Source organism: Dermacentor variabilis, chromosome 1 (genome assembly GCF_050947875.1).
Source record: "Dermacentor variabilis isolate Ectoservices chromosome 1, ASM5094787v1, whole genome shotgun sequence".
Classification (NCBI taxonomy): domain Eukaryota; kingdom Metazoa; phylum Arthropoda; class Arachnida; order Ixodida; family Ixodidae; genus Dermacentor; species Dermacentor variabilis.
In genome coordinates, this window is record NC_134568.1 from 179,705,765 (window position 1) to 179,732,667 (window position 26,903).

At 48.6% G+C, this 26,903-nt stretch overlaps 1 protein-coding gene across 1 annotated transcript in view; it reads left to right on the top strand.

Moving 5' to 3' along the window:
- The first annotated feature begins 1,267 nt into the window (after positions 1-1,267).
- LOC142588558 (CD109 antigen-like) overlaps positions 1,268-26,903 on the top strand; it is a 142,573-nt gene continuing 116,937 nt past the window's right edge. Inside the window, exons 1-2 of the mRNA XM_075700405.1 lie at positions 1,268-1,466; positions 2,505-2,569. Coding sequence (XP_075556520.1) covers positions 2,568-2,569 — 2 coding nt within the window. The 5' untranslated portion in view covers positions 1,268-1,466; positions 2,505-2,567. The remainder of the gene's footprint in view (positions 1,467-2,504; positions 2,570-26,903) is intronic.

The window sequence follows — 26,903 nt, forward strand, 5'->3', positions numbered from 1 at the left end:
GCAGTTTCGAAAATAAATATAATATGTCTGTGAATTGAAGTAATCAACTATATATGGCTGTAATCGACTGTTCCGATTGTGTCCAAATATAGGCACGGGGCCAAGCAAAATGGACTGCAGCTGCTTTGAGCGCCCTGTGCAAGCCAACCAGAAAATGTGATGACTTTTCCCTCCTTGCTCATTTGCAACCTGTCCAATTCAATGAAGTAGCTAGAATAGCAGCTTGGGCTTGTTGGTTTTCCATCCTGCTGTCAACAGCGCAAAATGTAGACAAGAGACGAGACAATACAATGGTGCACGATAAATCACCAGAATCGTTTTGTGGAGTGCACAGAAGCTGTGGTGTATTCAATATCTTTGAAATGTGGAAAAAGGTATATAGGGCAAACTTCGAGATGCACAAATGAAAGACTAAAGGAACACAAACTTAGCGTCGAGCAGGCTAACAGGAATCTAGGCATCCATGTCAGGGATTGCCCCCAAAAGGTTGCGCCGCAGAATTCAGACGCTGTGAAGTGCTGAAGAAACACAATGACCACCTGGTCCGGGAGATAATGGAGGCAGCCGAGATTACCAGACTTCGTGACCAATGCGTTAGCACGCCGTCCTTGTTACTGACAAAAAAAGAACTTGAGCTTTTGCATGTGCAACCACTACAGTGAAAAAAAGAAAAAGTGCATGTTTCGCATGATGTGCGATCACGTGACTGCGACACGTGTGGGCGATGGTTATAAGAAGCCGTGTTTCTTTCAAAATAAACGTTGCTGAAAGTCGGCGCTTGTGGTGTCTTCTTGTCTCGTCTCTTTTCTACATTTTGCGCTGTTAACAGCAGCAATGAAGTAGCGTTCTGTACGTGCAATTAAGAAAATATATTTTTATTCTGTTTTCTTTTACCACGTTTAACTTCAGTGTCCCCCCTTCTACTTATATCAGCAGAAAAATATTCGTTGATTTATGGGACATTCGAAGCCATATTTTTCTAGTTTCGATTCGAAAATTTCACTTTTCGAACACCTCTTGTAATCAGGCACATCGAGTCTGGACGCTAAGCACATAAGTGCGATTGAGTGATTGTATTAGCCGGTGAGAGCAAACTCAACCCGAAACGTCACCGTGCTTTTGGCTAACAAACCCACGTTGCAGATTTGTTCTCATTCTCGACGACAGGTGCCGCCGTCAAATGCTTCGGCGCATGTGCGGTAGATGGCGCCAGAGCCGGCGGCGCTGGTTTTTTTTTTTCTTCAGATTCGGCAGTTGCGAATCGTGCAGCCGACCCTGGCCATCCAGTGCTGCAGTCAGGCGGCTCAGGCAGAGTGACGTCGGTGCTGTGTGTATGACGTGCGTTCGTGAACTAACTCGCGGTACTTCGAAATGCTACCTTGACCGATCAGTGTAGATTGTCAGCGTGTATACGAGGTCGCTTCTGGACTATATTCGAGCTCTTCCTCGTGTGCAAGTTTTGAAAGGTGAGCTTGGTTATTCCTCAACGCGTATTTCCGTGGTACATCCGCCAAATCATCATCAACTAGCATTGTGTTTTTGGGTTAGGAAGAGGGAGTGCAACATTCACGAATTTACGTGCTGCCATGTTTGTGTAACTGTGGTGACCTTTCTTATGTACCTATATGATAACGACCATGTAGACTTTATTTCTAGAAGCGTCGACGAGCCATTTCGCTTTTTCTTTCATCCTCACGTGCTATCGTCCCGACATTAGTACGTTGAGTGATGCTAAATCCAAGAGGCCACGAGAATCTGATGTTACCATTAATTTCTTATGCATGGCCCTCTGAACGAGTTCAAGGACGCGTTGTAGAGTCGTCTTCCTTACGCTCCCGCGTCATGCTGCTATGAAACCAATGTGGCTTGTGGTCACAAAAATGTTGCATGGGCTTCCCTGCTGGGAGGTTTATTACGATTGTATCGCTTCAACACGGTGCTTTCAGAAATGTATTTCGCACATGTGGTTGCGCATTCATCCCGGGGTTTTTCTTTCCCCTGTCCTATACGAAATACTGTTAACGATCACGCGGTAATTTGGTTGTCAGGAGCATACCACAATAAGAGCACGTCTTTGCCTCAAGTGTATCTTTGAGTTGTCAAATTTTTATCTTCTTGTGACCTGCCTTTACTGCTGTCATTTGTCGCATAGTTCGTCTACACGATCAGCTCTAAAGCGGTGCTAGATAATAATGCTATTGCAGGCGAGTGCCTTGAGTCAATACTTCCCGAATTGCGTCTAGGCTGAGGTGGACCTCTCCGCCTATGTGTAAACCAATTTCTCTCTCTTTCCAGTTCAAGCGATTAACATTGGTCGAAGAAGAGATTCCCTAGCGAGAAGCCAACGTTTCGACAAGGAGCCTTGTCTTTGGCAGGGCGTGATGAAGACAGTCCTCTTGTCTAAACGTTGGCTCCAGGCTATTGTTCATTTTATTCTCACAGTTGATTCATCTTTTGTAAGCACGACCCATTTCCCTCTAGAATCTAGCCTCTCTCTATTTCAGGTCTCGACGCTCGAAAACTCGACACACGGGCCTGGTAGTTTGATTCGGAGACAACGCTCCCCAATGTAAGTGATGATTCTTTAACAGTTTACCGTACGTGCGCGCTGTTCCTTATCGCAGGCAAAAAGACGTTTCTGGCTGTTGCCTTCCCATGGAAGGCAGCACCCCGCTGCGTTGTAACGCCTTCAATAACGACCTCAGTGTGCGTATGAGTATTTAAGGACGAAAAGAAACAGCGCGCTGTTTCTTTACAATCGTGCTACCGATGCTGTCATGTCAAGTACCCACACCGACAGTTATCACAAGCGTGAACATTATTGCCTTGGATCGTCCGCAAGGCAGTCCGCCTGGCGTGTTCACACTTGGGATGCTGTTTGCTTCAAAAGAATGCAACCCAACGGCCATTCGGCGATGTTGGTGAGTCGTCTGTTTGCATCTCTTGCCGAACGGAGCCCGGCGAAGCCCAAGTGCGGGCCTACGTTCTGACATTTCATCTGCCTGCGCTGTCCGCGCTAATCGTGCCTCCGTCAACCCACTTGCGGCCTGGCAGCGCGCTGTAATCGGAGTATTTGCGCGCTGGCGGCAGATGCCTACGCCCGTACGGCGGCTGGTCTGCCCCTACGCAGACACATTCGTGCTCCGTAGGATGCGTGCCGTCCGCACCACCGTTGTGAATCACGGCCGCTTGCTGCTGCTGCAGGCGGTCGCGGGTCCTACGCAGGGTCACATCCAAATACAGCCGTGCCCGCCCGATCGCCTTGGGCGTGGGGTAACGTGAATGGTGTGCCGAGGCAGCGCGGGGGCCGCATACACCCGGACGCACGGGTGAGGAGCGGCGGGGCCGTGTAGGCACGGAAAGCGAGGTGAAACAATGACGACACCGGCGCCGCCGTTTTGGCCTTGTGGCCTTGAGCGGATCTACTGGGCGCTCGGAGGAGGGACGCTGCCTGTGGCGCGTTGTTCTCGAGACCCTTCTTCACTCATTTCGTGCGAAGTCTTTGATGAGCGCGCCCACCTGAGCTACTTGTTTACTTGCCGAGCGTTCCTTCGCCTATTGTAGCCGACCAAGTTTTTTTTCCGTTCATCCTGCGCTGTGCACTGGTTCCTCTTGCGTGAAGCCTGCGTGCTTATTGGAAGCATATATAAAGCAAACAGGCGTTCCCACCTGAAGGCGTCAATGTTGCCGGATTCGAGACCCTCATTAAGTAATAGTCAAGAAGAACAGGGGTTAAACGAGTCGCCCGATTTCTATCGAGTCCTTCGTACCCCTTTTATGTAACACTCCCAGGGTTAGTTCTAGGAGTAAAACATAAATACCCAAGAAAGTGGATGGGAAGACGGCGCCGCGGTAGCTCAATTGGTAGAACAACGCACGCGTAATGCGAAGACGTGGTATCGATCCCCAACCGCGGCAAGTTTTTTCATGTCATTGTTTGTTGGCTTCTTAATATATATATATATATATATATATATATATATATATATATATATATATATATCCCAAATGCATCTTTTGCGAAACGTTCCACGACTTTTCCTTACTCCTTTTCCTTTCCCTTCACCATGGCAACGCTCGAAACAAAAATTCGGTGCAGCGTGGTATCCTCTGTTATAATGCATGTTCCCTCAAGTGCATACGCCTGTGTCACTCCAGTAATGCGAGATCTCGCCAGTGCCCTTTAGGCGGTGACTAGATATAGTGATGAGAGAGAGACAAAATGGGAGGAAAGACACGAAGGTTAGGCAGTGTAAGTGCCAGATGGCTACCCTGTGCTTGAGAAAGGGGTAAAGAGAATAAAAGGTGAAAGAAGAAAAAAAGTACCAGATGGCTACCCTGTGCTTGAGAAAGGGGTAAAGAGAATAAAAGGTGAAAGAAGAAAAAAAAAACTGAGAATTCACACAATAACGCGATGCTATGCGCTACAACTTTCAAAGACGGTCGCACAGTTTACAAGTTCTGTGCATGTGGTAGGTGCTTGCGATAACTATGCTTGTATAAAGCCCGCGCTGGGAGCCGCCTGGTGGCACACCAAATTCTTGCAACTTGAGGGTAAGGGAAGGAATTTTCGCGTTACAACGAGACTGACTCAAGTTTTGCAAATATTTCATTGCTTGAGCTTGCCGATTCGCCTATGGGGTGCGAAAGCTTTCATAGTCTACGTGCAACTCGCATATCAGCGCAGTGACTTCAAGGCAGTCTATGCGCGTTTATGCATACGCAGGTTTACAAGGGGCGTGAACTGACGCCATTGAAGCAGTTTTATTGTTGTACAACCAGCACCGCTGAAAGCTGCACTTAATCTCGATCCGCTTATCTTCTTCAGCAGGGGAAGCTATGAACAGGACAACAAAATGTCATCGTGAAATCACATGAAAACTATAGTTTCAGCTATCTCGGCAATTCTGAAAATTTAAAATTATGAGGTTTTGCGTGTTAACCACGACCTGATTATGAGGCACGCTGTAGTGAGGGACTCCGAAAATTTGGACCACCTGGGTCCTTTAAGAGCACGTAAATTTAAGTACACGAGTGTTTTCGCATTTTGCCCCCATCGAAATGTGGCCACCGTGGCGGGGATTCGATTCCGCGACCTCGTAATTCTGAAAATTTAGTACCGTCTTTCTGCTATGCAGAACTTTACCACTCGGAACACACTTGCTGGTGATGACTGCCTGCTTCCCTCTTATATATATATATATATATATATATATATATATATATATATATATATATATATATATATATATATATATATAAACGAGAAAAAAGGGGCTTAACCGAGGGACCCGATTTTTATTAGTCATATCATGAGAAGCCAACAAACACTGACACCAAGGACAACATAGGGGAAATTACTAGTGCTTACTGAATGAAATAAAGAAACGATAAATTAATGGAAATTAAAGTGGATGAAAAAACAACTTGCCGCAGGTGGGAACCGAACCCACAAACTTCGCATTTCGCGTGCGATGCTCTACCAATTGAGCTACCGCGGCGCTGTTTCCCCATCCACTTTCTTGGGTATTGATGGGTCCTAGTAGAACCCTGGGAGTGTTAGCCAGCGCCACCACTCACAGACCTTGGCGGCGGACGTGGAACGTCCTTTTTTTGCAGCAGGCGTCACGAGAACATGATCTTTTGGATGAAGGCAACTGGTCAATAAACCCACACATGCTACCTGAAGGCATCAATGTTGCCGGATTCGAGACCCTCGTTATATATATATATATATATATATATATATATATATATATATATTATTGTAGAGCAGGGGGCAGTGAAGTATAGCTGAGGTATCTTTTTTCATTAGTCACCTCGCACGACCCATTTGTAACAGAACGGGCAAAAATGAAGTCCCGGGCGGACGCCCAAAGCTTAAGTAAAAAAAAACCGTAACACATACAAGGTGCGACCATTTTGTGAATTTTTACTTCGCTGCATGCACTTTGGTTACAGCAACTGTATTGAAACGTTCCAGAAAATGATTTTCACTAAAACTCGGTAAGTTTTCATTACTCATTCAGCTGCGCGTCAGCGTTGACTTAAGTGGAGGCAAACACCGAGGATAGGTTATGCCAGTTTGACGCATGACGATCTTGTACTGCGTTTTTTTCTGAGCTGCGATAACCGCGCCAGTGGACATCCCACTCGCGTTCCCGCTTCACGTGCACCGATGGCTACGATATTTGCATTCGCGAGCAGCTAGTGAGACTTATTTTGGGATAGGCTTATTCAGTCAGTTTTGGCGAAGCTGAGTAAAACAAATTAGAACCTTATTAAAAAACATTTTTGAACCATTATTTTATAAAAAAAGACAAAAAAAAGATTCATGCAGAAACTCCTCCGGGAGTTCGCCTAAGTATGCGTAAGCATTGTGCCTCTTGCTCATCTCCACGCATCCCGGTGTGATCATCAGTGCTGTCAAACTTGGTCCGACCAGAATAAACGACAGCGTTGCGGCGACACTAAGTGCTGCGGACAGCAGGGCAAGGTGTCGCAAGTGCACTACTGCAGGTGGCGGCGCCTGGTGCGCTGATGACGTTCCGATCATGATAAGCCGTTATCGCTTTTTAGCGCCTGATCCATCCGCGTCGAACCATCATCAGCCGTACTCAGGTGGCGGCTGCGTATGGCGCCTCTGCGCAGGCCCTATCTTGAAAGCTATCTGCGATGGGGACAGAGTGCGGTGAGTGCTGATAGCTTCGTGTGCGTTGTGTTCTTGCTGCTTAGTTCGCGTTGAAGCGAGAGGCAGCGCGAAGAATTCGCTCGCTGCTGCGGGCCCTATCTTGAAGGCGATCATCGTCTTACCTGACGGACAAGACGGGTTTCGTCGTTGGGTGGGCGTAGAAAGGCTTACGCATCTAAAAAGAGCAAGCAGACCACTGTTACCACGTCAGGTGAGCTGCGTTGAATTCTGAGGTTTTACGTGCCAAAACCACGATTGGATTCTGAGGCACGTGTAGTGGAGGACTCGCGATGAATTTTTAACGTGCCCCCCAATGCACGGGACGGGTTGTTTTTGCATTTCGCCCCCCATCGAAATGTGGGCGCCGCGGCCGGGATTTGATCCCGCGACCTCGTGCGTAGCAGTGCAACACCTAGCCATATAAGCCCCCGCAGCGGGTAGGTGAGCTGCGTTGTTCTTGAGTATCCGTTCACGTCGCATTAGCAGTTTCTCAGGGAAGTTCAGTGCCTCATAATATCGAAAATTCGCTCGCACGGAGGGACCGGTCAACATATTTGCTGCACCTGCTATGACGCGAGTGCGAAATTGCTAGCAGCATGGCAGCTTATTAAAATTTCCGCGCAAATGCGGTATGAAATGCGCCAACTTGGCGCCATTTTCGGCTTTTCTCATGCTTCTACGTAAAGTGCTGTCAACAGCTAAGAAAGGGCTTCATCAGTGATTGCAAGTACGTAGTCTGAAATACGACTTTGCACAAAGCAGTTTTTCCGTGTGAAGTAGATAAGGTATTTGGCTCTCTCCTTATTTTTTCACTACCTTCCTTTCTCGGTCAAGAGGACAAAGCATTTGTGTCCACACTTTGTAAAAGGGAGAACGCTTCGTCAATACTGAAATGTGTCGGTGTATCTTTTTCTGTCAGCTTTGGATGATACCGTTAACAGGGCGTTCTAGATATAGTGGGCCCATCCACGGCTGAGCTCGTGGGTTCGATTTCTGACGACTTCAGTTATATTCCGATGGATGCGGTATACAAAACCCGTGCACCTAAATTGATGTACATGTTAAGGCGCCCCAGTTGGTCTAAATTACTCTGGAGCCCCTTACGTCGGCTGCCGCTTTGGGACGTACGCTGCTATGCAGAGTGCTTCGATGTCCTCGTCTGGTGAGGGGGACATCGAAGCACCATATGCACTTCATCAGTCAACTAAACAGCCGACACAAAAGTTGGCTGCACGCTTTGCGTACAGTTTGTAACAATCCGAGCAGTGTTCAGGTTCTGTAATGCAAATGCGCTGTAGATGACTCTAGTTATTGTGTATGCTAAGCCGCTTCCTCCTGCTGTTTTTAAAACTTTCGTTTTTGTTTTTCCTGAGAGAACGAGCCTTCAAAAAGAAAAAAAAAAGAGAAAAGAACCAACGGATGATGTGACTGAGCGAAGCAGACACTAAATCTGTCAAAAATAGGAGCGGCGCATAGACACATTGGCGTTGCCCTTAAGCCTTAAATTAAGCCACATATTAGCGATTTATTGTGTATCAGATTACCCTACGGACGGTAGCTGACCTACGTCAGCATGGTATAGCATATATGCGATCTTGCGGGCTTTGCTGCTGGATCGAGCAGGCGCACACTGATCGTGGGACTCCGCCCTGTCGAATCAAGCCAGAAACCTGTTCTACGCCTCCACTGCAGCTGCCGTCAATCTGTTTACAGTTCGCGTGCCATTCCTGTTTGCTTTTGCGCAAACAATACAAGTCATGACAGCGGAGAAAGCAGAAGTATGCGGGTTTCTCCCCTCCGACACGCCAAACACCAAAATCTTGTTGGCGATCCGATTTCTGCCGAACCTCATGGGGGAAACTTGGCAGGCTTTAGCAAATGTTTCACCTTGACCTCGGCAGTTATTTAGAAACGTTGGCGTTCGCTATGTACGATATAAATGTACGACGATCTAAAATGGCCTTGGGCTCCGAAAAAGGCGAGCATCACAGTTCGCTTGCGTAGGCGGTTGTCTGCTTGCAACCACTCTGCGGCTTTTGTGTGCCTTAAGACGCTCGCGCGTGTTCTTGCGTTTCCAGACGGTATACGGTTTGATGTTAGTGTCACATTTTGAATTCCAAGCTTATACCAAACAGACCTTTGACGCCGGCGGTGATTTGCCTGAGTAGCACGTAGCCTGTTATTAAGTTTGTTGCGTGGTGCCCTCGCCTGTAGTAGTATGGCACCTAATCGGGTGGCGCTCTTGGCTGCCGTTCTCGGGGCGATCCGCTCCCTTCCTGAGAAGCACTGCACCCTTCAGGGCGACGCTGGGGTGGTCTCGCGGAGTGTTTACGATTTCGCAGTTTCCTGCGGTGCCTCACGCACACGACCGGTGTTGCGGGCACGCGCCAGCAGTGACGGATGCCGGAAGAAGCGCCGCGCTCATCGAAGAGCCTCGAGGTGGGGCGGGGCCGGTGGACACGTTCGCGAAAACCAGTTCTGGGTCCGCGGCGGCACAGCGCGCGCACGCTGTTTCCTGTGGCGGCGACGGATGCGTGCCACTGGCGCGTGGGTCCCCGGGCGCCTCGGCTGACTGAGCCACCTGCGTGCTGTGGGCCGTTCGCTCGCTTGTTCGTTTTGGTGCCGCGTGCGTCCCGTAGACTACGCTAGTCCGCCCGTGCTCGGGCAGGCAAGAGCCTCGTGATGCGATTCTCCCTTCGCGTCTTTTTTCCCCCCACCTGTTTTAGTCTCTGTGAGCTGTACACATGCTCGAACTACCCCGTGGCATAGCAGTCTTTCTTTAATTTCTTGTCGTTCTTTATTATGTACGTCAAAGCATCCAGCGCAATACTGCCCGTGTATCACCTTGTTCTCCTCGGTGTTTGTGCCGTTTTGCGCTCGGCGTCCTTTTGACATGATCGCTGTCTTCGCTCGTTTCAAAGGACCATCATTAGCATAGGGCGCGGTAGGAGCGGGTGATGGGATGTTTCATTACTCTTTGGCTGACCGCCGCCTTTTGTCCGTTTGTCGCGTTTGTATGCGTGTTGTCCTAATGGGGCCGGAACGCCATGTGAATTTTCCTGTAATTACTGTTATCTCGGGCTGCATTTCGCCTAAGCGTTGTGATGATACGTCGAGCGATGGATGGTGGGGGCAGTGCAGCGACCAGGCCAGCTGTGTCTAATGAAGTCCATTATATACGTGCTCGACGGGTTCTGCCGGCGTCCCGCACCCTCCATTCGAGGCCCTCTCGTGGCCTCTTATTTTTCCTCTCGCCACTTGCTCCGAGGTGCGCGCTCAACTTCCTTGGCACGCAATTTTCTGCGAAGACTGAACTCCATCCATTCACTTCACGCAAGCGTTGCACGCCCGATGGAACCGCTGTAGGCGAAGACGTCGGAGCTGTCATCACCGCAGCGTTGGTGGCAGGTTCTCGTCAACTTCTCACTCTATTCATGATGACACCATCTAAAATAGTTTAGAAGGTGCACTCTATTGACCACATATTTTATTTCTCTTTTCCTTAGGGTGAATTTAAAGGGGCCCTACGACGGCAAATTAGGCATGTCGTTTTCATCGCTTCATCTGGCATTATGGGATACGGCTATACTATAGCGCCAGTGTAAACATCGAAAGCAAAGTATTTATTATTTTATTTGACCGGAGAAACTGCCTCTTGGTCCGACTATATAGTTACCCACAACGGCGATTTTTGGCAGCGGAAGTGACGTACGGTAGATGCGACACTGATGTCAGTGTCACATGTATCTGTGGTTTCCCACCCCAGGTCTTAGGTAACATTCGTATGGTCCCAGCTAAGTCACATCGTTACACGCTTAGACAAATAAAAACATGTTTTTGCCTTATCAAACACAAAAGGACTTCTGATTTTGAATATCAGAGTTTGAAAAACAATTGCAACATGACACTGGGTGTGCTGTGCAACGGTTTAAAATTAAATTGTGGGGTTTTATGTGCCAAAACCACTATACGATTGAGGCACGACGTATTAGAGGACTCTGGATTCATTTTGACCACCTGGGGTTCTTTAAGGAGCATCCGATGCACGGCAAACGGGCGTTTTTGCATTTCGCCCCCATCGGAATAAGGCCGCCGGGACCGGGTTTGATTCCGCAATCTCAGGCTTAGCAGTGCAGCGCCAAAGTCTGCAACGGTTTGCACCATAGATCTCTTCTACGCGAATGCTCTGGGCGGCGCCCTAATGCCCTCCGGGCTGTAGTATTTGCGCGTGAACCTCCACGAATAAGCATAGCAGACGCTGCCGTGCGTGCCTTTGTACTCCCGCGTCTCAGTCCAGAGATACTTCCTAGTATATCTCTTATGAGGCACGGAGTGAATGGAAGACACCAGTGGGTTTACCTGGAGAGTGAAATGCGAAACTGAAGGTTTTATTTCGTCGTCTGCTCGGATTTTGAACTTTGAAGACGGATAACGTTAGTTACCGTGAGCCAATTTTTATAATTCCTTTAGCCTCCATCTCACTATTCTATGGTAAACGCATTCCAGTGCTACCGAAGGTATACAAAGGACATTGCAGGGCTCGTTTAAGCACACATTTTGTGGTGGTTGGCCGTACTAGCGCTCATAGTGCGAACTTCAAGGTGTTCGGTGCGCGCAGCATGTTCGCATCACATGTGCTGACTCAGCAGCTGACTGAGCTGAGTAGCGCACATGTTCTGCAGTGTCATGTTGCTTTGCCGCGCGCTGATTGATGCATGAGAGCGGAAATAACACTCGCGTCGGTGCGTTGCACGAATGCTGTTTATCAGCAGACGGCAGTAAGCACTTCGCGTGAATCAGCCCCACTCAGTACCTTTTCAAGGTGCGATAGGAATCGTTGCATCAAATTAGGAATTTTCCCCTATTGCGTCGCTGTCACGTGTGCCGCACATGTGTCGGTGATTGCTGCTTGCACCGGCACTTACATGCGACTGGCATGCAAGGGTACTGAGTTCGATTGATTCACTCGAAGTGCTTAAATAGAACAGGGCTCACAATCACGAAAGTGGTAATGCGGCGCGAAATCGTCGGCGCAGTCTCTATGGAAAATTGATTTCCCAAAGTAGCTGCGGGCTACCCACACAGAAAAGGGCCCGGAAGCGAGCAGCTAGAGGTGGAATCTGATTGTGGTGCACGTCGCTGCGCACGCTGATGACGTTACTAGGCAGCTTGGGTTCAGGGCGGGCCTGTCAGTTGACCTCCACCTGCGCTGTCTGTCGGACCGCAAAGATGTTTTAGCCAGGTAGAGTTAAATGGTGGTCCAACTCGAGGCTTTACCGCTCACTTTTTTTTTTTTTTTTGCTTTTCCTAAAATCAAACTCGTCATCGGTCGCCGTATTTTTGGCGCATGCTGACTCGTGCTCTGCATGATCGTATAGCTGTTTCGGATGCTCCAAGTGGTGCTTCTGCTTATCGATGCATAAAGCGGTATGCAGAGGAAGCTCGTTAGATTAGTACGCGTGCCGACGAATGTTCCTGGACTGCGGAAGCCGCCCCATAAGCGGTTGAGAACTTGGCGTTTTTCATCTGTTGCGTGTCCCGAAAATGTGGTAGCTGTGCATGAAAATCGAGAGCCTTTGGGAAAAAACAGCTTCACGAGTCATCGGCCTTGCGAAGGCACTAAACATAATAGGGCGCGCAGCGCAACGCGCACGTTCTCATTTCGCTCCTTGATAGAGCTTGACGAGCTTCCATCGTTAGGCTGTGTCATGCACTCCGTCTGTCTCAATGTGACGTCACCGATTTCAAAGTATTTTTCTTTATTTTGCCTGTTGTGACTCTTGTATCAAGTTCTTGCAGCTTGCTAAGCTTAGTCTTTGGCTCCGAGTGCTATAGAGTCCATCTTTACCGTAAATAATTAACTAGGCCCGAGCAGTCGTCCAAACCCTTGGCGTGCCGGCATGCTGGCGCGGTAACTTCAAAACGGCGTCACCTTGAGATTATCATCTTCTTGTGAACTCTTTGTCTTGTTGGAAATTCCAAGATTCTTATCGTCAGCATTGCTAATAAACGGACATGCCTCGATCGCATGCTGGTTTAAGTTTCGCACTACGTGTGTCCTGAATTATTTGCATGAAAAACTTGTTTCTGAAATTAAGTTAGTTGGTTCCTGATTACTTCGTATAGTACTGTGTTATGTATTCTGTTATGTATAGTACTGTGTAATGTATTGTGTTACATTCGTAGCCGAAAATATGCGTTGCCGATTTTTCTTTTGTGCACTATATTTGGAAATATTGGAAACGCTAAATAACAGTACATGTAAGGCTTCTGATTTTGGATCGTTGATATGTAGCAAAAAACTGGCGGAAGTCCATTAGTGTTTATTTATTTTTTCGAAGAAGCAGGTGCGTTTCGAGGCGGATCCCTATAAAAGTATCAACAAACCGTGGCTATGGATGAAAAAGAAGAAAACATTCGAGAACTGGTGCTGCTGAATACCACCATCGGAAGCTTTAGTGTTTTTGCTTAAACCATTCCGTTGAGATGTTTTATCATTTTAATGCGTGTTTCGTGGTCTTAATTGAAAATATCCATTTACGTAACTGTCAGCGGATGGAATGTAGTGCAAACAGCGCTCGGCTACCAGGGTGCTGTCCTGATCGCTTCATGCTAATTTTGTGTCCCCCTTCCTTTTTTTTTTTTTTTTTTGAGTAGCGGCCAACAAGACTGTGATGCGTGCAATTGCATGAATCTAGTTTTCATTATGCTTGGAGGCGGTGCATAATGAAGCGCGATACAAAGCAAGCACAGAAGAAATCAAATTTTTCTTCAGAAAAACAAGAAAAATAAAAAGGAACGTATATATGCGTAACGGATGTGGAGGTAAACGCGCAGCGAAATATATTAGTGATTGGCTTTTTCTCTTCTCGCGGCAAATGAAGGCCTAACATGTGCATTTCTGCAGCTCACTTTAACCGACTGTAACTGTTTGAGCGAAACACATACGTCGTATTTCGGCGGATCTTCGCAAGCGCCTGTAGGATGAGCTCTGACGCAGGCAGCGACGGATGTGCGCTGTTGTCTTCCACAAAAATATTGCATAGCGGTTGCACGAGCGTTCTGCACAAACAGGAACGCTGACGACAGCGTCCTGCTATTTTCTGCTAGTTCAGCGCAGTTTGATATAAATGAAGTATGTCAATTGAAAATGGTTTCCGACTGATTTAAACACGCCTGTTGGAAGTCTCAAACAGCAAGACATTATTAGGGCATGCACGTCTTAATGCTCCTCTCCAAGCACGTAGGGGGAGCAAAATTACTTGCGTAACCGCCATCTAGAAGAGCGGTAGTTATGCACCGTTCCTCGATGCAAACGTCATAAGTATGCCTCAGGCTTCATTGTCGCCCTAAAAAGATAAAAATAATAGAAAAAAAACAGATGTAACGCATTACAGCGTCCTAAACTCCTTTGGCTTGTGAGGCTGGGTGCGGCGAATTTCGATTATCATTTAGAAATTTGTGGGATATTTTATAGTAGTTTGGGGGACTACTTAGTTCAAAGGCTTGTAAGCTTACAAGCTGCTGTATAATTCTGATAATTTGCGCGGATGCCGCCATTTATGCAATTTAATCAGGTAATTATTAGTGGCGCGCACATTCTGAAAGCTTCGTCATGGGGTATTTTTCTTCTGAGCGCACATAAGAAATGTGCCCGAGAGCCAACTAGAAGCAAGTTCATAACGCTTTCCTAAGATAATTTTGGGGGACCTATGTATGTGTAGGTTATTATTTCGCATGCTTAATTGCGCTGTACCAGAGCCTTTCTTCCTTTCATTGGTGGAGGGGCAGGTTTCTTCTATTTATTTGATACGAGGAGGCATTACGGTGATGTAGCGTATCCCTAAACGAAACATTTAATGATGTACATCTCAGTTGCCTAAATTATTCGCGTCAAGTCACAGAGAATTCGCATAGTTTGTTAAATTTAATTTTCTTACGGACTGGCAGTGTGGCTACTATCTAGGCCATCTGATGTGCCCTAAATGTTGTCTACTGGGACCGTCTCGGTGCCCTTGGTCAAGCACCTCTTTCGTGCCATCGTGCCGTCACGGTCTGGCGGTTGGAGGCGACTGAGGAGCCGCGTGGCGGATAAGTGCGTCTCTTGCCGCAGCCGAGCTTCAGGTTCAGTGCAAAGGAAGTGTCTTCCTATTTACAGGGCGTCCATCAGAGGCTCGAAAATGGCCAGAAGACAGTGCGCTGGACGGGACGGATGCCGCCATGCAGCATCATGCGATAAAACGGGAGGAAATTAACAGTGCAGGCACCAAGAAATCGCGCAGTACGCAGTCGCTCGCAAGATTTCGAAATATGAAAAGTACTGGAAATGGTACATTTTCCTGCGGACCGGGCGCGTGTTCAAAGTCACATTACATGCACTTGACGCACACTGAAGTGCTGAGTGCACCGCATCGATTGCTCGCTGCGTGATTACGCCTTGAGAGAACGTGGTTTTTCGCTGCCGGTTTCCAAGAGTTTGTGTGCGGCTGTGTTCTTCTAGTTGTAGAGTGCAAAGCCAAAGCGGCCACGCGGATATCTCATGCATATATGAATGTTTGGAGGTGGCAGCGGGGCTTGGCTTGAGTGTACACAACTATGCAGTGGTCGCGAACTGGTGCTCCCAGTGCGGTATGTTCTTCCTGAGTATTGTCCGAAAGCGTCGCTCAACTGAGGGCTGCAGTTCCACCGCAGCCGTGCCGAAAACTCTTAACTGTAGCTCTTTTATTATTGCGATAGCAATTATACGTTCACTCCAGGCACATTTCCGCCGTCGGCGTCGCTGTGTTGTTCCGTATAAAGGCCAAGTGCGATAACATCGTCGTCGCACGCCGTGCGCTGTATGTGCGAGTGAAAACGTGCGAAAGTGAGCAGACGATGGTGGCTCAATCTTGCACGCGCGAAGGAGGAAAGCGGGGAGGGAGCGTGCCGTGCGCACCGTCTTCCATCGCGCACAAGTCACCGAGGCTCGGGGACGGAGGGGGGTTCGTTCTTCGTTCTGCTCCAGCGGCGGCTGCGTATGGCGCGACCGCACGAGCCCCATCTTGAAAGCGATTTGCGACGGGAACAGAATGCGCCGAGTGCTGATTGATTCGCGCGCGATGTGGTCTCACCGCTAAGTTGGCGTTGAAGCGAAAGGCAGCACCAAGTTCAATTCGCTCGCTGTTGCTGCCGCGCTTCCTGGCTCCAGCGTTTTGACAGCGAGTGTGAGCGGTCATCGAGTGAGATGTGTTATGTTGGCTTGCGTGCACGGGACACCATGCTTGTCAATTTAGTTTGTACGCAAATGCTTACAAATTTATACGGATGAATATATCGGACTGCAATTATCTCCGACTGCATAACCACTATTCGTCCAGCAACGCCACGTATGGTTCATCGTGAGTGCACCCTTCCCCCTACTAAAAAGAAAGATGGAATGGAGGCTCCAATAAATAATTACCTCCGGTCCTTAAAGTTAACTCCCCAATCGTTCAATGTTGTCGATATGTTAAAGTGCTCCGCAAATGTTCAATCTATATATAGCGTTTCACCGCCACCTTTCTACTGTAGTCTGTCTTACAAAACCTTCGCACGCGATCGGGCCTTTTGCCGATTTGTGCTTTCAGATGTAGTGCCAACCGTATACTACAGCAAGAGCCAAACGATGAGCAAGTAGATGGGATCCCGCTGTTGTCTGTTAACATGTTTTGTATTTCAGACAACTGAGAGGTTGGACTGGCGCTCCTTTGTTATCGGTGCTTCAGCGAGGGTGGTACAAATGGTGGGACTTGCGAACGGAACGGGTGGCACAAACCCGTTTCCCAGCTTATGTCTGCTGTCGCAGTATAAGAAAAATAACATTGCGTTCGATCATTTGCAAATAAGCGTCTTTCGCAATCCTACGTGTTCGATGGCGTATACGTAATCTCGGGTCGTCGCGGTAGGTGGATACTGACCTCCTTGTCAACTGTGACCCGCAAACGCCAAATTCCGTCGGACGACTGTCGGCAATCATCGGGCCACGGCAGTTTTCTCCGTAGCGTCGTTGTGGGCTTTGTTCGCGTGCGTATATGTCATCACAGCTGCCCGTACGTGTGTAGTTGTGCACGAAACAGCCTTCTTATATGCGTTTATATCTCGCGAAAGCGGTCTATAGCTCTGGTCGCGTGAACGAAAGAGAGATAGAGAGAAAGAAAAAAAAGGGGGGGGGGGAATGTCGACAAGGAATGAAAAGCGGCCGCTGGTATTTCTCGTGGTGCACTGGAGGGTGTCCGATTATTCTATGGTCCTGCGGCATTTCTTTTCTCCCCTTCGTCCGGTAGCTCGCTTGCTTTTCAGAGCGTGCCGGCAGGCTACCGCCGCTGTGCCCTCAGACCGCGTGTGTCCTGAACAGCTCGCTTGCCTCCCCGGCTTTGCGTACTTGCCCTCTGTGTGTAGCAGTTTCCCTCCTAGATCCCTTAGCCCTGGTCGCCTTGTCGAAAAGGATTTAAAACTGCTCCCCGCGCAAAACTCGCCCCACAAACCGAAGGCGGAAAGCGGGTGCACTGCAAGGGAGAACACAAAAGCGACCTCAATTTTGCGTTGTCCTGCTAATTTTCCAATGTGCCCCATTAACACGCCGCGGGACTTGGGCTCTCCTTTCATCGCGGGTGACGGATATTTTGCAGTGTGACGACTGTGTAACCTTTGTTTGCTGGACATGGCTTCCGTTCCTACATGTCTTTGAATACAGGAAGAAACGTGTAGCCGTGGAAATTAACTGCTTGTTTTCCTGAACATGAGGAATTGATGATCTCACTGTGAACGAACGCCACGTAAGTCGCATACTGCAACACATCTCCCGACTCATTTGCTCTGGAGTTCACTGCACCTTGTCGCACAGTGCGTCCAAGCGGCACATCACGGACACCACAATCGAAACATCGTCATTCTCCACTGAAGAAAATGAAAACGAACGTATGGTACAGTGCACTATATTAGTATTAATATCTATTTTTCTTTTTTGCATAGCACAGGCAGCCAAACCATTGGTCCACGTAGAGTTGCATTTCGTGTGCTGCTGGTTTTACTGGCACAGAGACAGGACAGGACACTGTGGCTTCCTTTTTGTGCGTCTGTTTGTCGTCTGGGCGTGCTGGGACATGGCGCGACCCTGTATAGCTTGTCACGTCGCCGACAGTTGTGTCTACGGTCGTCGCTGATCCGGGTCCTCGAGCGGTTGACCTCTCGGGGTCTGGGAGAGGGCGCGCTCCTTCCTTGTCGAGTAGGTGTCGACGCGTCGCTACGGCGGCTCGGGCCGCTGCTGTCACGCTCGGCCGGTGCTGTACTGGGGGAGGTGGGGGGAGGGGGACGACGCCAGTCTCGGCGAGCCTAACCCGGCGCCCGTCACGGTGCTGGAGACAGCGCTTCGTATCATGCTCACAAAGGAACCGCGCACGCGCCCGCGATCGTCGCCGCGTCTTGGATATTCTGGCTCGCCTTCGTTTTCTCTGCGTCGCTTCCCCATTTGTGGCGAGGGGAGCCAGAAGAAGCAGGTGAACCTTTGTTCTTTACTTCCCTGTGGGCTTGCATGGTTGCTTGCGCGGTTAAAGTTATTAACTAATTCTAAAGCGTGAGAGAAGGTTGAACGCCGCAAGATAGTCGCATGAGAAGAAAAAACCAGAACAGAATAGGCTGAGAACTGATAAGACTTTTGCTTCTCTCTTTGCCAGAAGCGTACAGCCTTTGTCAAAGATGTACGGTCTACTCCTTGCCTTCACCATATATCTTGTTCTGCTGTGTGGTGCTGTCCCCATGGTGCTCTTGAGACTTTCGACCACTGGATAGTGCGTACGAGAGTTATATTAATTCCCCAGGGCGATGGAACTTATGACATACCACAGGATCTCCTGTAGTCAGCTTTATGCGGGCGAAATGCGAAAACACTGGTGTACTTAGATTTCGGTGCACTACGGCGTGCGTCATAATGAGATCGTGGTCTTGGCACGCAAAACCTCATAATTTAAATTTTTTCTAATTTTGTAGCTAGCCTTGAGGTAGCAGGCAACGTAGCCCGTGTACTTTTGACAAAAACTATACCTTACTAACCTTTGGCAGTTTTATTTTTTCCTTGCTCTTTTCTGTGAACCTAAATACATTCTTCTGGCTTTTCGCAAAGCGAGCGGTCGCTCACAACGAATTGAACGTCACTCCTGCGGGCAGTGCCCTTCCGAAACATACGGAGTAACCGTAGAGTCTACTCGAGTTGCATCTTTCTGCGTAAGGCAGTGCGTACTGTGCAGTGCCTGCGCGCGTGGCCTCCGCGCAGCCCTTGAAACGCTCCAGCATTCTCGGCTTGTGCTCCCCACGTGAGGCAGGGCGCTCTTCTCCAGACCTGAGAGAAGATGATGGGGGGGTCTCGCTGATGTGCGCGCCGGGTCGGCCATGCGTGCAGCGCCGACAATGGAAACTGCGCGCGCGCTCCTTGGGCGCCTTCTCCCACCTCCTTAGCCGCGGGGTCACGGTCAGTGTCCCTCCGCTAAATGGGGACATATACGCAGCACGCGCGCCGGCAGGCCCGGTGTTGCTCGGCTATGTCTGCAGGATTGTTTCCACGAAGGGCGGTCACTGCGTCTGCAGAGAAAGCGCCCGCTGCCCGCCCAGCACTCCCCGACTGCTACGGGACTCGGAAAACAGCGCGTGACGCATTCGTGCCGAGCAGCGACTTTCGCATCTGTATAGAGAGAGAGAGAGAGAAAACCCTGCTTTTTTCGCATTTGTCTGTGCTCCCGCTCTCTTACGTCGTTGTTGCTTTGAGACGTGATTGCATTGGCCGAAGAAAATGCTCGCCTCCGTCGGCATTTTATTCGACTTGGGTGTGGGGTAAAAGGATTGCACCCGATGGACAGCACTCGCCAGAGGGGCGCGAATAAGCAGCCGCCGCTTAGCCCACGAGGATCAAGTGCGATTTCACTCCCGACCGGCTGGCTGGCGACAGTCGCACACCATGACTTGTTCCTGAGTGGGGCGCTGCTGTTGCACGTTTCGTGTTGCGTGCAGCTCAAGACGCGTCTATATAAAACGGGCACTTTCATTTCGAGACAGTTCAAAACTTTTGAGTACTATTACTAAATCGCGTCATTGTTTCATTGAGCTAATGAAAAAGAATAACATTTGCGAGCCGCAATAGGTTCCGGCGTTTCTTCCGCCTATGGATTACAGTAAGCGACAATACCTATTGCAATCGTCTTTTATTTGGGCTTGCCTCTAAATTGAACGAACCGCTGTTATATGTAGCGCTGCCCAAAGTTTGGCTCTCATACCGTGGCCAATCTCGCCATTTTACTTTGAGTTTCTGGAGCTCGCGTCATATAACCGCTCCAAGTTGAATAAACACTTAACGAAAATATTAGGTTGGGATTTGTGCATCTCCCGTCTAGGATCGCAAAAAGGCCAGCGTTCGGCGTGGGTTTGGTATGCTGGAAATAACGTAAAAGCGAGACTGGCTGGCGGCTCCCGCCGTAATGTTCCACACCAGTACTCCGTGACCTTAACTCAGTTTAGACATGATTACTTCCTGGAATCTCTCTTGCAGTTCGTTCACGCAAAGGGACTGCTTATTGGCGGAGAAAATGAAGATAAAACGACTATATCAAATTTCGCGCCCGTACGGCGGCGCCGATGTCATAGTGTTTGTTGTCATAGTGTTGACATAGCGATGTCAACTATAGCGTTTCACATTTCCGAACAGTTGAGACAATGTTACGCCGGAAACATTGCACACCACCGTGTTGCTATTGCCGACACTGTTGTGCAGTGCGGCAGGATGTTTGGAAACGCAGATACTGACAGACTCGATGGCAATTTGAAAAAAAAAAATACGCCGACGATTACGATATTCCCTAACGTGAAATTTGAGCCCAGCTCTATACGTGCTTTCATTTCGCGATATATTGGCTGCCGCGGACACTCTTGTCTCGTGCAGCACGTTGCAAAGGGAGCGAAGTGTGGCGCGACTGCCTCGCTAATCGGGAGATTGTGAGAGGCAGCACATGGGTGACGCGTGGCTTCGATTCGCAGCAGCCACCGCTGACAGACCTCCGCTCATGCAGCGCTTTGTTTCCGTATACGGTATCCGTAGCGTCATCGGTGAACAGACGACGCGCGCTACTCTGGCGCCATCTCGTAACCATCGTCGCCGCAGGGCCCGTCTTGTGCGGCACTACGCTTTTCATCTCACGCTTTCGCCATGCTCTCCTCCTCCGCTTTTCGCCTCGTGGTTCTGCTGCACCCTCCTCCTCCGCGTACCTCCTTGCGTTCTCTTCGCTATCGCCGACTTTCATCACCGCTTGCGCTCCGTGTTTGCTCTTTCATCCTTCGCTGTGCTTGTTCGCTCGGTTACGCCGGCGCCGACGCTCGCCGCACGAACGGGCGCCTAAGTGCTGCGCTCTAAAACATTACGGCCGTATGTTGGGAAACGTTTTATGGAATAGGCCCCAACGGTAACACTAATCTGAACTCCGCTACTTGGTGGCTGTTATGTTGAGTCGCGGCTAGCCAGCGAAGTGCTATTACCGAAGTCCAACGTGGAGACGAAGCAAACAAGCAGTAGACAGTTTAGAATAGCGTTTCCAACCAAACGTAAACTCTTTACGTACGTAAAGAAATAGCGTCGTCCCCACTGCGCATGTTCCGAACGTTACTGGGTTTCTGTGGTTTACGTGCGCTGTGGTAACGTGCGTTATTTGGCGAGTTTAACAGATGCGTCATTTAAAGGGCCCTTCACCAGGCCACATAGAAAATTTCGATTATACGCTGGAATTTGTTACGTGCGCTCTAGGGAGCGTTGTACCGCAAGAATTGTTCAAATTGGTTCATTAATAGCCGAGGTAGAAATATTTCAGTGCCGCGAACCCATGATTTCAGGAGGCGAGCGTCACCGCCAATAACCCTCCCTCCACTTGTTCCGTCTAGCCTCCGCAAGCAAAATTTCTTCCCTGCGTTCTTCCATACCGGAGCTCGACGATCGCGTGACGCACACGTCACAGGGCCCCGCCTTTTTTTTTCTCCCCTTTTTGCTGCGCGGCCCACTTCCGCTGACGGTGTCCCGCGCAAGCTAACGCGTTTCTCTTGTTTCGCGTAGGACATAGCCATGGCGCCACCCATGGCTATGGTGGCTAGCATACCCGTGGCTCCCGCTTCACCGTCAATTTTCATTATGGCTACGCTTTCTCTCGTTGATCGCCAAGAACTATTGAAATGAGCTTTGGCTTCCTCTAAACTCACCTAAAACGCTAGTTATGAGCGCATAGCGCATCTAGTTTCTGTGGTCGTTCGGCGAATCCGGCGACCGTATGCCTGACGAGATGCGTCTGTATAGCAACAGAATGGTTGCCAATGGATTGTCTTGGCTTAGATACGTTTGTCACGAGTCACGAGACGACGCCCGGTCTTCCTTGCGTTTGCCTTCTCGTACGTTAAACTAAAAGTCTTTAACGTACGCATATGCACCATAACGTGCCGCAAACGTGCTTTCGTTTAACGTACGTAAGGCGACAAACGCTATTATACAACATTAATTCACATTAGCGCGTCCTCTATAGGTGCACGCAGTTCGTGCCGCTCGACACGAACTTGCGCTAGATAAGCTCGTCCTAAGTTCGGGCTGTACTTGTTACTTGAATATGTGCTGTATTCCGCTTTGCACGGATATACGACGTTAAGTCGTGGCGCTGTACGGACTCGAAACAATGCGGCGACAGTGTCGTGCTCTGTATGCTGTGCGCCTTGCGTGTTTCCGCAACTTCTTGCGCAACGTTTCAGTGGCGGCTTTTTCCGTTGTCTTTGGGGGCGTTCTTTTTTTAAAGCGCGAGGCATGAGGAGATAGCCGCCCTCCCAGCGGGATCTGCAGTGCGCAGCGTCTATCGGGGAACGACCTGGCCTTCTTACACATGTAGCGGAAGCGCGCTGGGAAATGCTCCAGGGTTGGTATACGTGGGAACAGGTTTCTGGCGCGGTCCTTGCTGTGGGAATCTCTCAAGCTTTCGCAACATGCATCTGACCGTCTTTATGCAAAAAAGAAGTGAGGCGTGCAGACAGGACACAAGAGTAGAGAAGTGGACAACACGAACGCCGACTATCAACTGAAGGGAGCACTGAGGCGAAAAAAGAAAGACACAAAACTCATTTGCGCATGCTCGGTAATGGTAACACCACGTGTCACTCGGGTACACGTGCCGGTCTACGTGAGAGATAACTGTTAAGACACTTAATCTCCTCCTTATATAAAGTAATCGAAGACTGACTCACGCACGCACTTCCACCATTATACATATGCCATGCCTCTACCATAAGACGCGTATCTTCATTCTTATGCCTGTACAATATCGCGCATTCATCTAACTCTGGCGTGCAGTCACAATCTCGGCAATGTAGCGAAAGATTAGAAGGCGATCCACCGGTTAACGACCTTTTATGTTCCATTAGCCTCTGATTGATACACCGTCCCGTTTGCCCTACGTAGAACTGGCCACAGCTAAGGGGAATATTATACACCACACCCATACGACAGTCAGTAAAACTGTTCTTATTGTGCTTCACTGGACAAATATCGGTTCGTTTTTGTCTTTTACCGGCTCCTTTTTATTCTGTACGGCAGCGCATATCTTGCCTAGCTTATTGGGAGCAGTGAAAGCAACATTAACATCATATCTACTTGCAACTTTTTAAAGCCTGAGCGACACTGAATGAATATACGGAATAGTCACTACTCTTTTTTTGCTATTACTGCTTTCTGTAATTACGTCCGTCCCTCTTCTTTAGGCGGACTTCTTTAGGCGCTCAGCTACAGTGGCCACCGCTACACTAGGATAACCTGCTTCTAATAGGCGTCGTACCTGCGCATTAAAACTGGCGCTCATTTTGTGCATGCAGGATCTGGTGAGGGAAGACTTAAGGCACGACATGGCAATTCCGTTTTTTACTAATTTAGAATGCTTGGATTGAAAGTTTAGCAACGGCTTCGAAGATCTTGGAGAGTACTGCCAACAAACATGATTTTGTTCGAAGATCAAGGAAATGTCAAGAAACTGAATTACGCGTCGCTGAGGAAATTCCTTGGTAAACTTTAATCCTCCCCCATAAAGTTTAAATTGCTCACTTACTGAGGTAGCAGCGGAATCGAATTCTTCCCTATTGCAGAAAATCAGGTAATCATCAACGTAACGAAATATCTTGATAACGCTATCACCTAAGGCTTTCTCTAAGCAGTTGTCAACCTTACTCAGGTAAATGTTGCTAAGAATAGGGGTAACCTTTGAGCCAATACAAATGCCTGATTTCTGCAGAAAAACGCCATCTCTCCACCCAATCAGCGTAGACTTCAAGTACATTGAAAGAATTTCTAGAAAAGCTCCCGTGGAAACACCGCATCTGTCAATAAAAGCCGATTCTTGCACTAGTTCTTTGATGCACTCAATTACGGAATTTATAACCCTCCATGCGGCAAAGAATAATATAGGTCTTCGATATCCATACTAAAAGCTGTACAATCACCAGGATTTTCCTCTCTCAAATACTCAATTGGCACGTGAACCGGCACGTACCCGACTGACACGTGGTGTTACCATTCCTGATCATGCGCAGATGAGTTTTGTCTTCTTTCTTTTTTCCCCTCAGTGCTCCCTTCAGTTGATAGTCGGCGTTCGTGTAGTCCACTTCTCTACTCTTGTGTCCTGTCTGTACGCCTCACTTCTTTTTTTTTTTTTGCATAATGAATCCTTACCAACTAGCTCAGCTTTCTGTCGTTCTAAGCTTCATTTCTAGTACTCTGAGCCCTTTTCCATGTTCCCCTACTTATCTGCACAATCCTGCTTCGTTAGCTTCCTTAATTGCGATATGTATGTTCCGCGCTAGAACCATGTCATGGTTTAGTCGTAATCGTGTCGTCCCATTGGAAGTTCAAATGATATGCGGCTTCCTTCAACCATCAACTGGGCATGCCACGAGGATTGGAGCTATTCTTTCCGCTGAATCATGGCGCCAAGTTAGGTTCTACCAGGAGTGTCTAAGGGTCCGTTGCGCGGCCCTGGAAGACGGTCGCCATTGGAACCTCCCCTACGCCGCTTGGAATAAGTTAGCCGTGCAACACGCGGACTTCCTATGGAGGATGAAACTTCCGGAGCTTCAACAAAGTAAGAGGAAACACCTTTCTAATAATTCACCGTCAAATAACGTACTGGTTCTTGGAGACGCCATCGTAAGTGATAACCATAGAAGAACCCCTTGCTTTAGGTCCTAAGCACTGTTTTAAGCCTAACATAAAACCCGTTGACGTTTTAAGCATACCGCGCTGCATAACCAGGTTCGTCCCGGAAGAAGAACGCTCACGCTGTATTTCGGATTGCATTGCTAGCATTAAACAATCAAATTCTCATTTTAAGACGCCTGACCCTGTCCGACCGTTAGTTGATTACCTTGTAGAGCATAAACTTAGACCAGTAATATCTGACAAAGGTTATTTCGTAATTATGCCAGATGACATGTTTTCAGAAAAAGCGATTTCAGCCATAGAAAAGAATTTACAGCCAGTAAAACTCAAGCCTTCGGTAGTTAAGCAACGCGCGGTTGACCTCTTGTCAAGACATAATCTTGGTAGGCGTGTCTGTAATGTCAAGAAAGCTAAATCCCTCACCTTCGAACTGTTTTTCTCGGCCAAGACCCATAAACAAGACATTCCTTTTCGTGCTATAGTGCCAGAGAAAGGGACGTGGCAGGTCTGTGTCGCTAGTTACCTACAGAACTGCTTAGCTTCACTAGTTTTTTCAGACCCCTTTTGCTTACGTAATTCTCAGGCACTAGTTCAGTATTTCAGAGAGGAAAATCCTGGTGATTATACAGCTTTTAGTATGGATATCGAGGACCTGTATTATTCCTTGCCGCATGACGGGTTACTAAATAAGCACAATAAGAAGAACAGTTTTACTGACTGTCGTATGGGTGTGGTGTATCAAATTCCCCTTAGCTGTGGCCAGTTCTACGTAGGGCAAAATGGGCGGTGTATCAATCAGAGACTAATGGAACATAAAAGGTCGTTAACCGGTGGATCGCCTTCTAATCTTTCGCTACATTGCCGAGATTGTGACTGCACGCCAGAGTTAGATGAATGCGCGATATTGTACAGGCATAAGAATGAAGATACGCGTCTTATGGTAGAGGCATGGCATATGTATAATGGTGGAAGTGCGTGCGTGAGTCAGTCTTCGATTACTTTATATAAGGAGGAGATTAAGTGTCTTAACAGTTATCTCTCACGTAGACCGGCACGTGTACCCGAGTGACACGTGGTGTTACCATTCCCGAGCATGCGCAGATGAGTTTTGTGTCTTTCTTTTTTCGCCTCAGTGTTCCCTTCAGTTGATAGTCGGCGTTCGTGTTGTCCACTTCACTACTCTTGTGTACTGTCTGCACGCCTCACTTCTTTTTTGCATAATGAATCCTTACCAACTAGCTCAGCCTTCTGTCGTTCTGACCGTCTCTCCGCGCCCCTCGTTCGGCGAGCTTTCTTTATCGGAAGCACTTTCATCGGCCCCACAGTTCCGTCGTCCTGGGCGAATATTGTTACGTCGAACACAGACGTTCTTACAGAGTTCGATCGTTAAGGCGCGACATCGGTGACCCCTCTCGACGAGCCCAGCTTTTTCCTATTTTAGAGCCATCTTCATCCACGACGGGCTGTATGGCCTCCATGATCCGCGGTGCATTGTTTCCTTTCCAGTGCTGCCCCGACTTGAGATATCACGGAAGAGTCGGAACCGGGGAAATTTTGCATTGACGAGGGCTATTAAATCTTTCTTTTCATTGTCCTTGACGCGGTTACTTTTCACTGTCTATTTTTCTTTATGCATTACTTCGTTTAATTTTGAATGCAGAAGGTTGCTGACTATCAAGCTCGTCGAATGCGCTTTCGTGCTATCCTTGGCGAGTCGCTGACCAGTGTTGGCGCGTCCACTGTACAACGCACGCTAACACCTGTGCTGTCATGGCCCAAATGCGTTCTATTAGTGTCTGCTTTAATCTGCAACTGTATGGGGCTCTTGCATTGCCCAGGGGGCGCCGGGAAAATGGTGCTAAAAAGCGCCCTCTGTCCTGAACTGGGTAGTACCAAGCTCGGTCGTCTGCTTCGGAAAGCACGTTCACAATATGGACCCGCCACTTTCGGTTGTGTTGTACCACGGCTTGCAGCGAATATCGGGCG